General features: G+C 42.7%; 1 protein-coding gene across 3 annotated transcripts in view; it reads left to right on the plus strand.

Moving 5' to 3' along the window:
* Positions 1-16110, plus strand: part of LOC148429711 (transducin-like enhancer protein 1) — a 41416-nt gene that overhangs the window by 14789 nt on the left and 10517 nt on the right. For 2 of the 3 annotated variants that reach the window (XM_088417011.1, XM_088417030.1), the window contains 6 exons: positions 1120-1183; positions 3188-3232; positions 8624-8686; positions 8781-8885; positions 13897-14113; positions 14237-14256. In XM_088417011.1, coding sequence (XP_088273137.1) covers positions 1120-1183; positions 3188-3232; positions 8624-8686; positions 8781-8885; positions 13897-14113; positions 14237-14256 — 514 coding nt within the window. The remainder of the gene's footprint in view (positions 1-1119; positions 1184-3187; positions 3233-8623; positions 8687-8780; positions 8886-13896; positions 14114-14236; positions 14257-16110) is intronic. The other variant, XM_088417020.1, reaches the window with a different exon arrangement.

Here is a 16110-nt window from a genome sequence, read left to right on the forward strand (position 1 = left end):
CTTAAATCATGAAGTAAACAAAATGAGCGAGATTAGACATCTGTACTCTTTGCTCGTCTTGTTATCTATTGTTGGGGAAAACCGCCTAAGGAGCCACAGATTGCTAGTTTGTTTGGCGTGGACTCTTTTTTTTCAATCCGACAAAAGAATTGTGAGGCTGCATATACAGCTGTTGAATTCCAACTCTTAAAGCAAAATTTGAGAGAGGAAGTCTTCCTATGCACAATGTTTTTTATTACCTGTCCTGTGGCTCCTTGGGACTGACGTGACATTTCAACCTTAAAAAAAAATAAAAAAAAATAATCAAAAGTAGACTAATATATTTTAAACAAAAATATGCTAGGAAGGAAAATGCAAAAAAGTTTGAATTTTTTTAAAAACTAAGAAAATTATAGTAAAACCTGGGATGATAAATTACCATATTACAGCACAAAAACTGATAAGCACGCTTAAAAATCAGAGTTTATATATATTATATATATTTTTTTTTTACTGTAAAGGTGGCTACTGTTGCATTCGCATATGTTAGCAATAGATAATGTCAGATTTGCACTCAAAATTGTTATAAAAACTGTTGTAAAAGTATGAGTCGAAATTGGATTTACAGAATTTACAGGAAGAAATGTGCAGGAAGAAAATGTCTAAATTCCGGCAAAAACCTCACAAGAACTCCTTCAAAAACTGAGAACATTTTACAAAAATCTGTCAAAAACAGACAAAAACCTGTTTTTTGTAATTATGACCGATCTATTGCAATACCGTAGATTTGTCAAAGATAATGGCTCTTTCAAAAATATGGGTTACATTGCCAAATTTCATGTCAGGTTCTATGGTGACGGTCATTTTTTTTCTTTACCTTACCCGGTACGATTCTGTCGCGGCATCACAAAAAGCCAAAGAGAAAGTATAACATATGCTGGCACAATCAGTTAGGTGCTGACTGAGTGGAAGCCTCATAAGTCATATGATGAAGCTCAACACTAAAGTTGGTCAGCATACTTCCCGAAAACTGGTGGTTCACACCATGCTAAAACCAGTGCTGCATTTGCACATCAATCCTGTTGTAATAATTTCAAGGCGCCTTTCCTTTTGACAACCTGTGACTTTTGTGTGTTTCAGTCTCAAGTTGGAGTGCGAGAAGTTGGCTGGTGAAAAGACGGAGATGCAGAGACACTATGTCATGGTGAGATCCATTTACACTGTTGCTTTTTTGTTCTCCCGCTTAGGTGCCCTTGCAAAATGTGGCGTGTCCTCATCAGCCCTCTGTGTGTTCTGATCTGATGGAACGTTCATTTCGCCTCGAGCGACAATTCCTTTTATGTGTGCGTGTTAACGCCAGGTTAAGACAAAGCCAACTACTAATTATCAAAGTAGACATAGCATGATTTTCCTTTTTTATACAGTGGAAAGCAGTGTGTCCTAATGCTTTTGTCAAAATATCTCAAGAAGCAACGGTGAAACTTTGGACTTTTATGATTTAGTGAAATGAGTTGCCACTGCTCACCCGGCCTTCCTATATTGTGAGGCCTGAATTTTAATAATAAGAATTCTATTTACTCATTCGCCGCCACCGATGGCTGTACACTTTAGATGTCAAAGATCCATTTAAATGGGCTAGCAGTGATTGAGTGAAACGACCTGGTCAAAAACTCCACAATCAGCCTGCTTAATGCTCTCATACTTTCACAGGTACTTTATGTTAATAGGATCAAGTGCCTTACCTTTTTTTGTTTTTTATCCTCTTTGATGCCTTTCTAAGTTCTCACTTACAAATGATTGTTACTTCCTAGTCGACCACAATTGTGTCTTCTACTGATCCTTCTCATTTTCCTCAGTCATTATCTGCTTCAAGTATTCTTTGCATCTATCCAACACACGATTGGGCAGCGACTAGTATTTGTGAGCGACGCCAAGGCAGAATTCCACAGATTATTTGCTTTGAGATTGCTGGTGGAGAAGTACAATGAAGGTCAAAAGGAGCAGCATTGGATTTATTTTTTAGAACTAAAGAAAGCCTATGACGAGTACACAGAGAGGAACTGTGATATAGCATGATGAAGTCTGGAGTGGCTGCGTGTATGAGGGGCAGCAGAACAACGTTAAAGTGCGTTTGTAGGTGTGACAAAAATGGAAGGCGGAGATGGGTCTGCATCAGGGATCAGCCGCCTCTCTGCAAGGGTGATGGATAGTTTAGACTGCAACTCCCATGGAGGATGATGTTTGCAGATGAGTTTGTGATTTCAGTGAAAGCAGGTGGCATGTAGAGGAACGTTTAGAAACATGGAGGCATTGTCTGTGTACGTGATGAAGAAATCAACAGAGACTTGATCCATTTTGCAGCTCGGATTCAAAAGCTTATGTTTTAATGAGCAGCTGATTGCATGCATCTTTTTACTTAACTGTTTGGATGGGTATTTACGTCTGTTTCTTTTCTAAATAGAAAGTATCAATTGGATCGGCTCTATTGTCGCTGTTTCCACTCAGGTTTCCCTTTTGTTTCCGATTTAGAATGGCAAACACTGATCAAGGTTTTGTTTTCATGTGGGTTGTTTTTCCCGAAAGCATCTAGCAATGTGACATAATAAACAAAATAATAAAGGGCATCCGGCACTTTGTTGAAAGCAGTGCTTCTCAATTATTTTTTGCAAAGCCCTCAATCCCCCCAAAGAATGAGAAAAAATCCCCCCCCCCCCCCCCTACACACAGTAACAATAAATAAGATTATAATCTATGAAAATTGCAAGTATACCCAAAATTGTATCCTTTTTTATCATTAACATAAGATAAGCCATTTAAACCAACTTTCGGTAAATGTAAAGTTTACTTTAACAAGTTACAGCTATTTCTGAATCTGTAAATAAAAGCTTAAAGTGTATCAAAGTGCCTGAAATTAAAAAAAAAGTCAATCATGGATGTGGAATTACACTACACTGTACAAAAGAAAAGCCCATCTCCATATGCAAAGCCCGTTTCCATATGCGCCCTCCTGTCATCGCATTGCCCCCGACAAACATTTCTGTTTTCTACACTTTGAACCTTATATTTTGCTAAAATTTCACCAACATTAATGGCAATTGCATGATAAGTACAGTAATGGAATTATGGGTTATTTGTTTAAGTATTCAAATCATAGGTTCTTTGTTATTTAAATGGATAATGTGTAAACTATGCTTTTTGTCCTTTGCAGTACTACGAGATGTCTTATGGCCTCAACATCGAAATGCACAAACAGGTATAGTTGTGTATATTGTATTTTGTGTGGCTTGCTGTTACCTACATGTGTGTGTGTGCGTGGGTGCGTGGGTGTGCGTGTGTGCGTGCACGCTCACGTGTGTGTTTATCCATGATCGATGGAGCTCTGTCTCCAATTCCCCGGTTAGGGTCGGCCGGCTGAGCCCGGAGGCAGGATGAATGGCTGTGTAGATTGATTGGTGCTGTCTAGGGGAGCGACCTGCTTTATTACATTAGAGGGGAGGGGCTGCGGGAAGGCGAGGGGGGGCGGAGGAATCGATCATCAGCCGACTTGGAGACAGCCAGGGCCACTTTTTTGCAGGCAAAGGAGTGCGCTTTGACACAAACCTTGGAAAGCAGACATGCCAAATAGGCCCCTTGTGGGCAATTGTGAGGACAAAAAAGCAACGAGGCAAATGAACGCATGGACTAAAGGCTTAATGGTTAAGTACGCAGACACAATTACGAGGAGAGGAAATTTGTGCACACATCAGTTCCCCCCCCGGTGGAGGGTTGCGAAGCTCGCGGCGTTTAGCTGTAATTACCCCGGCTATCGATCAGTCACACCTGAAGAAATTGGAGGCGGAATGGCCAAGGCTGTTTCACTAAAGAGTCTCACCTTCCTCCTTCCTTGCCTCCTCCTCCTTGTCCTCCTCTTCCATCACCGCTATATCATCCCTTCTCTTCCTCAACTTCCACGAGGGCTATTTTCCTATGTTATACCCCAGATTCTCTGCACTCTTATGTGCCCCCCCCCCCCCCCCCCCACACACACACACACACTAGCACACACCTCCTGTCCACTTTGATTTGTTCATGTGACGTGCCTTTCTATGACATGCGTTTCTTCCCATCTCACACACACACACACACGCGCACACACGCACGCACATACACACAGAGCTCCAGAGGAGGTCATTAGCTTGGGGCTTTAGTTGTCGGAGCAACAGGCTTCTGTGGGCGGTTGGTGTGGGGGATACAGACTAACAAACTCAACCCCCTGCTGTGTATAAATGTGTGTGTGTGTTTTGATGACGCTGTGTCGCTCCAATTATATATGTGTGTGTGCGTCTGTGTGTGTGCATGTATGTGTGTAGCAGAATATCTGTTGGTAGTTAGTGCATTATGGTCCTTTACTGGTCAAACTTCAGAGGGTCATCGCACTACTCTCTTTCCCGCCAAAGATGCAGAGGCCGGTGACGTCAGAGGAGGTCGAAGTGCTTCATGATTGCACATGTCAGAGAGAGAATTTTTTTCTGATTGGACAGAATTTGGCAGCACTACTGCCGCCTATTGGCCTGGCATGCTTGTAAACGAATGTAATAGGCAATAGGCTGATTTGTGTAGCAGTGGTTTCTTTAAATAAACAAAGCCATGTGCACAAGTTTGTTTATACACTAAGGGGGCAGACTGCGGGTTTAAACAAGCCTGGTTACATGTAGACAAGGCCTGAGTGGTCCCTGTTGACAAGCAGAACAATCCCAAAAGGGTGGCACCAGTCTCAGAAAATCCAAATAAAAGACCTTAGTTTGGAAAAATCTTGTCAGCAACAGCTCTAGCCAAACTTCTCGTGACTATACAGTAAGGATCACAGTGCACATACTGTATACCTCCCAACACGAGTCAATGCAGGTAACCCGGTTTGTTTGATCCTCATTAAGGTAAGATGCCCTGATAGACTTTGGTGAGACTATTCTCAGACCGCCTAATCAGGGGGGCCATGATACAAGTCTAATTATAGGCAAGCAACACAGGTTTCAGAGAAAGGCCGTGCAGGTATAGTCAGCCTAATATTAGGGCTTTCTAAGCTTTCAAGACACGCCGCCAATTAGCCTTAAGACTGATTTACAGTATGTCGAGGTCAGCAGCTTGCAAGCTGTTGTTGTTTTGGGGGTGGGAGGGTTGTTGTTGTTTATGGGCTTTCTCACCTTCAAAAGTGCTATATCAAAACCCATACAGGCACTCGAGCTGCCTTTGGAACTTGCTAATTGAAAAGGTAGTGTGGTTGGAATTGGTTGTGTAGTGAGTGTAAATGCATAACCGGCAAGTATATGAACCACCCAGAAAGATTTGCATTGTGTTCATCGATGATGATTGCTCCTGCTGCTAACCACAGCTCAGCATTGTTCAGAGTGACTCAGCAGGTGCTGCGTTCTTTCTCTTTTATTTACCATTCCTTGTCTGGATTATTATTTTTTTTTTTTGCTCCAGGTCTGTTTGAATAGCAGATTCAAACAGACTAGCAGACTCATTGAGTGTTGTTCAAAGGCTGTCTCAACGAGGCTTGCACTTTATTTAGTGTGCCCAAGTGCATATTTTCTGAACGACGGAGGGTTTAAGGCCTTGTCTTCACGTAACCAGGGCTATTTAAACCTTCATATTCTCCGGCCTTTGTGTGCAAAAAAAAAAAAAAAAAGCCTTCCACATGGCTTGGTTTATTTAAAAAAAAAAATGCTGCTACATGAATTCGCATAGTGCGGTTTTATCCAATTACAAGCATGCCATCCAAATTCTGTCCAATCGGAAATAACTTCTGTCTCTTAACTTCACTGGTGCCGTGTCTTTGGCGGGAAATAGAGTGATGATGTAAAACTCCAGTTTATGATTGCTACACTCAAACGTGGATCCAGAGAATTTTGCAGATTTTCATTTTGGTCTGAGTTGTTTTGACCTTCAGTTTTAATAAAAAAAAAACCCAAAACAAAACAAAAAATAAAACAGGTGCTTATAGTAGATAGAGTTCATGAGAGACATTTACTGCCCATTTGCAAGAACCTCGACTTTATGTAGACTATGCCTAAGGCTTTGGCAAGTTGATATGTGCAAGCTTAGTGGCTTTATCACACCCAAAAGAGCTGGAACGAGATGGACTTAATGTTGTACATTGTTGGGTTTACTCTTTTTGTAGCTTGTTTGTTTGCTGAAACGGCATCACAAAAATTCTAAATTGTTCATAGAACATGAATGTTAGTGTAAATTATTCATCAAAATGTGCCAGCTGTGATTGATTTACAGCTACTCCAGGGTTTACCCTGCCTCTTGACTCGAGTTTGCTGGGTTGGCTCCATCTCTGCTGTGATATTAATGAAGGCACGCTCTGTAGAAAATGAATCCATTTTTGTTGAAGCATCAAAATAGTTAACTCGCGGTTTTATTGCATGGGTGGCACAAAGTATCAATTTGTTTTGGTTATATCGTGATAGTACAATTTTGATACACATGTAACACATATGTAGGGGTGTGGTGGCCTCTGCGTGAGGTGGCCCACCTCAACGGCTCCTTAAGGCCAACCAAAAATTCCCAGGTCAAATTTTAGGGGAGCGCAAACTAGTACCGAGGTTTTTCGTTTTCCCAACGGGACTGATATACGAATGACACTTTGAGGTTATCTGTAACGAACCAGTTTTTGCAACGCAGTAAGACTATGTTGTGAAAATCCACTGAAAATGAGGCACTTTTGTTGGAGTCCACCTAAACATGGCAACAGCCTAGAAACGAGAACCAATAGTTTGCATTGTTGCTGTTAGCTCTGGACGCTACAATATTGTACTCTACAGTCTCCTCTCTGATTATCTGGCTCTCTCTTTTCTTATAGCCACATGTAGAGAAGAGAATCTAGAAGTGGGTCTTGTCATCGATTGCTCTTTTTTGACACGTTTCAAATGATTCATTCAATGCATTGTGATTTTCAAGTTTCCTGCAAATATATAGTAGTGGTGCTGTACCATACTCTGAAAAGGTGCCAGGAGCTTCCAAAGGCGCTTAGTGTAACGTGCATCGTTTAACTGTATGTATGCGACTACTTGTGTGTCGCGATGAGCCATGGCAGCGTGTCATAACCCCAATGATTTCCTCTTCACCCCGACCTCCTTCATATCGCTTTGATTGGATGACGCGTAATACGAGCCCTCTTATCTGATTTGACGCAGCTAAGGGGATATCTGCTTTCAGACGATTGTAGCCACCTCCGGGTAAAGGAGTGGGGGGAGAGGATCAGGGCAGAGAAGGCGGATATGTTGGCATGGATACTAGGGGTCTAGCAAATAAAGTTAGGACCTGATGGGATTATGTTTAAGTGCTGTTAGTGAACGGGGGGACAAGAGAAAAACGGATGGAGGGAAGCAAGAGAAAGACTGTGAAACCCAAGCCGTCTCCTGATATTTGGAGAGAAAAGCTCTCTGCTTTGTGTGCTTTCGCCACCTTGAATTTGCAACATGGATACTGTTTAAAACACATATCACAAAGCAAGAGTTTCTTGCATGTCAAAAGGGTGCATTTGAAAAGATCTATATATTTTTATTTATTTATTGACATTTAGCATAATATTCTAATTCACGGAGGTTAGATTTCTTTCTAATGTATCCCCGGTACTCTCTGCAGTTGAGTAACTAAATGAATCCAAACCCACGGCGAACTAACTTATATTCACAGTACTGTTTGTTTCTGCATAAATCTGGCTAAGGGATATGGCCAAAATTCAATCCTGTTTTTCTTTCGCTTTTCTTTAGTTAGTTTGTTTCAAAGTAAAAGACCTAGCCAAATTTAAATGAATAAGGTTTGATTCATCACGAAATCATCCATCCATTCATCCATTTTCTCTGGCCGCTTATCTTCACTAAGGACACTGGCTTGCTGGTGCCTATCCTATCCTAGCCGTCTTGAGACAGTAGGTGGGAGACACCCTGGACTGGTTGCCAGCCATTTGCCAATTACACACAGAGACTAACAACCAGTCACACTCACAATACACATAAGGGCAATTTGGTGTGTCCAATATACCTATCATCCATGTTTATGGAATGTGGGGGGAAGGACTCAAGTGCCCGGAAAAGCCCCACCCGAGCACAGGGAGAACATGCAAACTCCACCCAGGAAGGCTGGAGTGAGCTGGAATTGAGCCCATGACCTCTGAACTGTGAGGCAGACCTACTAACGGGCCTTCCACAGTGCCGCTCTATTACAAAATCAATTCTATGCAAAACCTTAGGCAAAAATATTTTGTATGTATTTTTAAGTCAGTTTTAACATAAACACTCATTCCTTGTGCGCAACTTGCTTAAATGCCACAATGAAGTAGGTTGTAGCTATTGTGACACTTTATAAACCACCCATCCAGCACACTTATGACACTTATGCAATACTTCGATTTCAAAATTTAGTTCATTTTCAGATTTTTAAAATGACATTAATTTATTACATTTGACTTATTGACTAATTCTAGTACAAATGTTTTTTTTTCCAGTAAATTTCAATGTGAAGTTGTGGAGCGGGAACTATCTGTGTTTGATCGACACGAATGCAATCATTGATCATGTTTGTTTGCTCCATAATTGTTAGCAACGTCTCCTGATTATGTTATTAAATTCTTGTCGTGCCACTTCCTTTCTCGCAGACAGAAATCGCCAAGAGACTCAACACCATCTGTGCACAAGTCATCCCCTTCCTCTCGCAGGAGGTAAGCACACCCCTCTTGTCTCTCCATCGATATCAACACATCTGCTGCAATGGTCTTTGGAGGTACACGTTGTGTGCGTGCATCTGTTTTGCAGCATCAGCAGCAGGTGGTCCAAGCAGTGGAGCGGGCCAAACAGGTGACCATGGCTGAGCTCAATGCTGTCGTCGGCGTTCGGGGACTACCTGGCCTTCCACCTACGGTGTGTGTCTCTATCTACTTACTTATTTATACTGTGTACATCAAACACGTGCCCTTATACCCCAGTCAAATGTCATCCCTTATCCAGATGTGTTCGGCTCGAAAGGAAAATTGAAATCAGGAAAAATGGCATTCAATCATATTTTGGTTATAGTGGCTTTATTAGAGCAAGCCTTTTGAAACCTTCTCCCGGAGATGCTATGGCGGCTGCCATAGTTGCTCTTTCTTGGCTCCTGTACAGTCGTTGATAGGCAGGTATGGCTGCTATTACCAGTCACAGGCTGGTTCTAAGTGTCCACCTTCCAATTTGCCATTTTTGATGGGTATCTGAAAGTTGATTTTTGCTGTTATGCTAGCTGATAGCTACTGCTGAATAATGAAATGAAGCTGCCTTCCGCTCAAGTGTGCCACCGTTGCATGGTGGGTAATGTAGTATTGGTGTGTGTTAAACACATGTGGCTCGCAAGCCACAGTAAGCCTGCAGGCAGGTTCTAATAATAATAAATCAATATCATGCCAAGGGCCATAGAAAACCTTCTTGCAGGCCAAATCCGGCCTGCAGGCAGTGACTTTGACATATGTGTGGTAGACAGTCCCACTTAAGTTTTATTTTTAATCAGTATTTAGATCACGGTATTCCTTTTCAGACCAGTCATAAAGGTGTTTGTACCGGCGAACTTCCATAAGCGATAGTTTGTCCGCCATGTTGTCCATTCGTAAAGAAATTCCGGAAGATACCCAAAGTGTAAAATCTGTTCCGCGTGGACTCCATGTGGAGGGGCGTGGTTGCCAAATTCACATCATTTTGACATGTGCGGCCCCTTGGGGCTTGAACCAAGCCAACGCTTGAAGACAGAATACAAGTATTAAATATCTAAAAATCTACTTTTATAATTTTCTTGTTCTTATTCAGATATCCCTTTTTAGGTTTCATTATTTTTTTTTAAAAAGATTTTTTGAATGGAAGCATGTAGGTAAGAACTTCCAGCCATTCTTTTTCTTTAACTGCATAAACATCTTGAAATGTGAAAGCCACATTCTTTAAGACAGTGTTAATCCAAAGTCAAGGCATTGAAAATCAACAGTTTCATACATATTGACAGCCTTTAATGTTATTAATTAATCTTAGAGGCACCACTCAATGATCAAGAAACTATTATGATATTAATCAAAAACTATTATGATATCAATCAAAAATAAACATTCACAGTGTTTGACATATTGTTAGCCTACATCCTCATCAACCTATTGTTGGTCTACATTCTCATCAACAGTGTTCAAAACATTTCTGATGAACAATCTTCAAGATGTTTTTAATCAATATTTTTAGACAATCAACAATCTTTGAGACTCTCAATCGACAATTCTTGACACATTGTTAGCCAACATTTTTCAACACATGCTTCTACAAAAATACTCATCTCAATTGCAGTTTCAGTCTTAACACAAGTCCCACAGTTTTGCAGCTTCCTGCAGTGAGATAATTAGATGTGGGGTGCCAATGTGAATGCTTGGTAATGTTTGCTTTTAACACAACAGGGTGGGAGAACTGAGCGTCGGGTGTTAAACTTCGCACTTCCTATCACAGTATTTGGGATACCCTTACACACAAGGCGTCTTGTGGACTTGAGCAGTGGCGAAGAAATTCCAGCTTTTACTTGCAGTGTAATAGAGACCTTGAGTGGTTGAGGACTCTCTTCTCAATAGGAGGGCTACTATAGGAAGGGTTTGGGGGTGTAGGCATTTAGGGAATTGTGGTAGCGCAACAGCTCGTCCAAGCTCTAGCTAAACAAAGGTCGTCTTCTGACACTTGGATTCGTGTGTGGACTGATAGATGTAGGTTGAAGGTGATAAGGGGGGGTGTAGTGGTAGATTGGGTAGTTGCTTTTTGAGTCTAATTGCGGGACTTTAATGTGTAACGTGGGGGGTTTGCGGGGGACGTCGCAGCTTTGCCCCCTGCGCTCCCTTTTTCCCCTTTTCTCGTCTCCCACGCCAGCCTGTCATTCACCCCGTTTGTGAGTTAAATGTGTGTAATGAAGCGTGTTGGCCCTCCCTCCCCAATAACCCCTCCCCCTTGCATGCATGCACATAAAGAGACACATACGTGCATATGCTCACGCTAACATCCCATGACAAACCGCACTCTGCCAATGCTTCCTCTTCATTTACTCCCATCAGGGGTCCCATTTGTTTTTCTGCATCATTGTGTTTTTGCATTTGTGTGTGTGAGTGTGTGTGTGAAAATGTGAAAACAACAGGCGCGGGGGAACGAGGAGGAGGGGGTGTTAGATGTGTGCCTGCCTTGTTTATCAAGACTTCGCTGTGTGTGGACGTTTGGCTGATCAAGTGTGACGTGTGTGTGCACGCTTGTGTTGAGTTGTCAGTCTGTGCGTGTATGTGTGTGTGCTTGTGTGTGCGGATAACGGTGGAGGCTAAAAGACCCTTTAGTTGTTTTGGACACAGAATGGAGGAGACTACAGCCAAGGTAGCGGTGATACTGGGAGGGAGTGTATCTGAGTCAATTAGGTGAGATAAAAGTCGGTTTGACCTTCAGCTTTACTTCCACCCCTGCCGAGCCACCTCCTGTGTCGTCCCTAAATTCCCCCAACCCCAAACCCTTTATACCCTTCCCTCCCTCCCCCTCCTCCTCCCCCGCGGCGAATCAGTGAGCTTGGATTCTCGCGGCTACTGTCTGAGGAGGCAATAATGATGTTTTGTAACACAAAGGAATTTCATGCTCAGACGAGCGCCTGATTTGGTGTGAAAGAGAGAGCGGCGCTGCCAGCCAAACTCCTTTCCTCCACTCCTCCCTTTCACCGTCAGTCCCTCACAAGACCTGACAGTGTAAGCAGCAGCTGCGACCACCCCCCCCCCCCCCCCCCACCACCACCACCACCGCCACCACCACCACCTTTTCCCTCCTCCATCATTCCTTCCTTGCCCCCACCACATCCTCCATCTCCGAGACTCTGATCCCAGCTGTCAGTATTGTTTAGTGTTTGACCCCAGAGGGACGAGGAGGAGGAAGGGGGTTGATAGAGGAGGAAGGAGGGGGTAGAAGATGTGTTCCCCTCCTTGTTGACTGCAGCAGCTTGTTGAGATGCTGTGAGTCCAGACTTACAAGAAACAGTGCCATCTGTTCAGGGCTACAAAGGGCTGTTTAGGTTACACAGTCCCATTGATTTTTACCTACTGGTCTTACCTACCCGAGATTTTATTGCTGGCCCAGCCAATGAAAACCATGGACATGATTCTCCTTTTCATTACATCATGTATATAACAAATACGGCAGCACTGTGTGATAGTGGTTAACACATCTGCCTTACACTTCTAGGTGCCTTGGATTTTGGTTCTATCTTTCCTGTGTGGAGTTTGCACCTTTATCCTTTACTGTGTAGAAGCCATTAGTGCAGAATGGGGTGATTAAGTCAACTTGGCACCTGCCCTCCTTTGGAGATCATGTCAGAGCCTGTGTGAAGTTTAACACCCTAACACTTGCACCGCTTATCTTTTGAGTTAAAAGCAACAAGTATTTAATATATCACACTGGATAATTATCTGACTGTGGGATGCTATGGAAGTGTGAAAGTGTCCACAGATGCGGCAATACCAAAATGAAGCGGTTATTATATATGAGGCAAACGGATGTTAACTTGTATCACATTTTTCTTGGTTGTCATTATTTTTTAGTGCATCCTGTGTAAAAGAGACTTGTTTTAATCCAAGCAAAGACTGTTGAAACAAAGGGTAATCAGTCACAGTTAACAATGGTTTATTTCACTGTCAAGTTTCTATGATGTAATGATTTTAGCCGATGACTAACAATAAGTAAAGTTTTAATTTCACTCAACCAGAGCTGTTTAATTGTATGCTGTTGCCTTTTGGCAATATGAATTACATAGATTTTTTTTTTTTTGTACAGTAAAATTGCAACGCTTTCAAGCTCGAGTCTCTATCCAACATGTCCTCCAATTAAAATGACCACATAGACTGTATTCCTGAAAATACGTTGTTTTTCCAGCATGTCTTCCAATTAAAATGAGCACATAGGCCGTATTCCGGAAAAGATGACCTCTTGGAGCGTATTATGTGTCAGTTCCCCCAATATCACATGTTAAATCACATTTCAGAGTTGCTGGTACGATTAGGGTTAGGCTTTAGGGCATAGGTGTCGAACTCCAGGCCTCGAGGGCCGGCATCCTGCATGTTTTCCGGTTTTCTTTCCCCAACACACCTGATTGAAATGATTAGCTCATTAGCAAGCTCTGCAGGAGCTTCAAAATGATCCCAATCATTTGAATCAGGTGTTTTTGAGGGAAAAGGTTTGAAAACATGTAGGATATCGGCCCTCGAGGACTGGAGTTCGACACCTGTGCTTTAGGGTAACAACGTTTCATTGAGTCTAGGTTAGTGTATAATTGGGGTTAGGGTTAAGGTTTAGGGGAGGACAGTCTATGCTAGCGTTATTTAGATGGTGCACAGGGGTCATTTCCATCTAAATTGTATTGACCGGTTGTGATCTAGGACAAGTAAAAACGACCTCTGTGGTTGTTGTCTATAGGCTGACATTCTTTCGTCATCACCAGCTTCTGGTCCGGCAGACCTGCTAGGGCTGAAATATTTAGAAAAATAATCAAATTATGATTTTATGTCCTCAATTTTGTGATTGTAAGTAATATGCAGTTATTTTTTTCAAGGTCCTCTTTCTATATTGCAAACAAATCTGGGGCTTTATCACTTCAACTTTTCATGGTTTGTGAAATAATACGGAAAATCATGAACTGCACTTAACAAATGCTGCTTGTATGTTAATAGCTTAATCTTGATTTGTTTAAGGAGTGTGCAAAACATCATTTTGATGTATTTAATTGCAAAAAAAAAATGAACAAAACGTCAGAACTCAAGTAAAGTGTTGTGCTTGTCATCCTCACTTGGCAAAAAATATGAAGAATCAAGCCGGCACAACTTAATATTACAGTACAGCACATGAAACAAACTGTTTCTGCCAACAGCAGCATCTCTCACATAACCACGGCGGTGCCCATGTGCCCCTAACACCTCACCCTGCTGGCCTGCACCCATCTCAGCTGGGCGGTTCGGCCAGCCTGTTGGCGCTCTCGGGAGCACTTGGTGCAGGGCCTCCGCATCTTGCTGGAAAAGACAGTGCTGATAAAAAGCCACACCTTTCAGGGCCTGATTCACATTCTGGAGGACCTGAACATTTGAGAGGTCTGGCTTCATTTTTCCTCAATTTCATTTGTAACATACTGTGTATTAGTTAGAAATATATGTGTATACAGATCATTATCTTCTTTTTCCTTTTTCCTCATGCTATCACAATTTTGGCCACAGGAGATCGGGAACCTGGCACAGTAAGTACCTTTACTCACAGTACTTTAAAAAAAAAAATCTGCACTCTTTGTTATTCCGAGAAAATCAATTCTCATGTTTCTTGATGTTAGGTTCTTCTGTCAAATTGTATAAAGTGATAAAGAATTACACCCCATAATAATCATGCATGTGATTCATGCAGGGAACAAGATGCTAAACACAAATGCACCATAACCTCCCGCCACTTGTGTTGACATCTGCAGCTTTGCTTACCTTATGTCTTCGACCTACTGTAATACTGTTCCTCTAAAATCCAATGGGCACAAATAAATATCAGGCCATAAGTGCAGAAATTCCGTTTTGGGGGATTTTTACAGTATATGTATTGACGACATGGTGGCATGCTTGGTATATTAGGCACGCTAATATGTTGTTGGGTGCAATTGTGAGTGCATATTACTGTTTGTTTTTGTGTACTTTGCAATTGGCTTTCAACCAGTTCAGGGTATACCTCGCTTAGTGCCTGAAACAGCTGGAATAGGCTCCAGCACACTCACGACTCTAGTCATGTACCTGCTCTCACACATTTTCAGCCCATTAAAGGCAGCTCATTTAAACAAAAAAAAAAAAAACCTGGTTGTTGAATTTTACATATGATGGGTGGGCAAGGGCTAAAAAGAAAACAAAATTCCATCTTCCATCATTCCTTATGATGAGTAAAAATGCAAACTTTTGGGCACTGAAGTGCGCCTGTTGCTGTGTGAGGTTTACCACGACATTAGGGATGTCAATGCCTTGTAATTGTTTTATCCGTGTGTTTGCACCTCAACGGCATCTGTAGTTATGCTTGACAGCCAAAGTGTGTGTGTATACGTGTGTACACACGTGTGAGCGTTTATGTGTTCTCTTGGGGAATAGGGGGGAGCTTTGGTTGCTTGCTTAGTTCTGCCCCGGAGCCACGCTGAACTCCTTTCTCTGCCAAATGAGCCTTTTAGCACGCTCTCCCCCGCTATTGCTCTCTCTCTCTCTCTCTCTCTCTCTCTCTCTTTAGCTCTTACAAACACACACACTAGCACATACACACACATGCACGCGCTCGCACACACTCCTCTTCCAGCCCAGCCTGCATTGTTGTCCCTATTTAACACCTCAGTGAGCAGATTACCCCCGCCTCATAACCCCCCTTTCCCCCTCCCCTGCCCCTGATCCCGCGCTTAAAGACTCTCATTGTATTTAATATCGCCACCACTCAGAGGAGTGGACTCGGGTACGGGAGGGGTGAAGGTGCAGCAGTCATATGACACTTGTGTGCGTATGTGAGTGCGTGCATGTATATGTGTATGTGGGGGAGGGGGGGCGTCACGCTCAAAGAAAATCAGGAAACTGTAGGGGGTTTGCTTATGTTTTGCGGGTCAGAGCTTCTGTGCTCAGCCCACTAGAACCCTAATATAAAGACAAGGGAGGGGGGAGATTGGGGGTATTGGTAGAATGCCAATTTTCTGCCCGTCATTCCACACCCCTCGTCTCTTGTCAACCCTTTTTTCTCCTCCACACACTCACACCCTTCCTCCATCTTCTCTGTCCTCTAATCTCCTCATCCACTTCCCCCATTTTTTCTCACCCCCTCCTTTCCTCTTCCTCTTTCATTTATCCCCCACCCCCACACCTCTCCTCCCCTTTCTGTCAGCACTCCCACCCTGCCGCTTGATGTGTGCGCACGCATGTGTGTTTGTATATGCTGGATGCACATTTCATTGACAAGCTGAGACTATAATGGACTCGACATGAAGCTTTAATCCATTAACAATAGGAGCCGTTGGTCAGGAGGCAGTATGTGTGTGTGTACGCGTGTGTGTGTGTTGGGGGGGGGGGGCGGGTAGTGTGTGCCTTTGTGT

This window comes from Hippichthys cyanospilos, chromosome 1 (assembly GCF_059441005.1).
Source record: "Hippichthys cyanospilos isolate Australia breed blue-spotted pipefish chromosome 1, RoL_Hcya_1.0, whole genome shotgun sequence".
Lineage (NCBI taxonomy): Eukaryota > Metazoa > Chordata > Actinopteri > Syngnathiformes > Syngnathidae > Hippichthys > Hippichthys cyanospilos.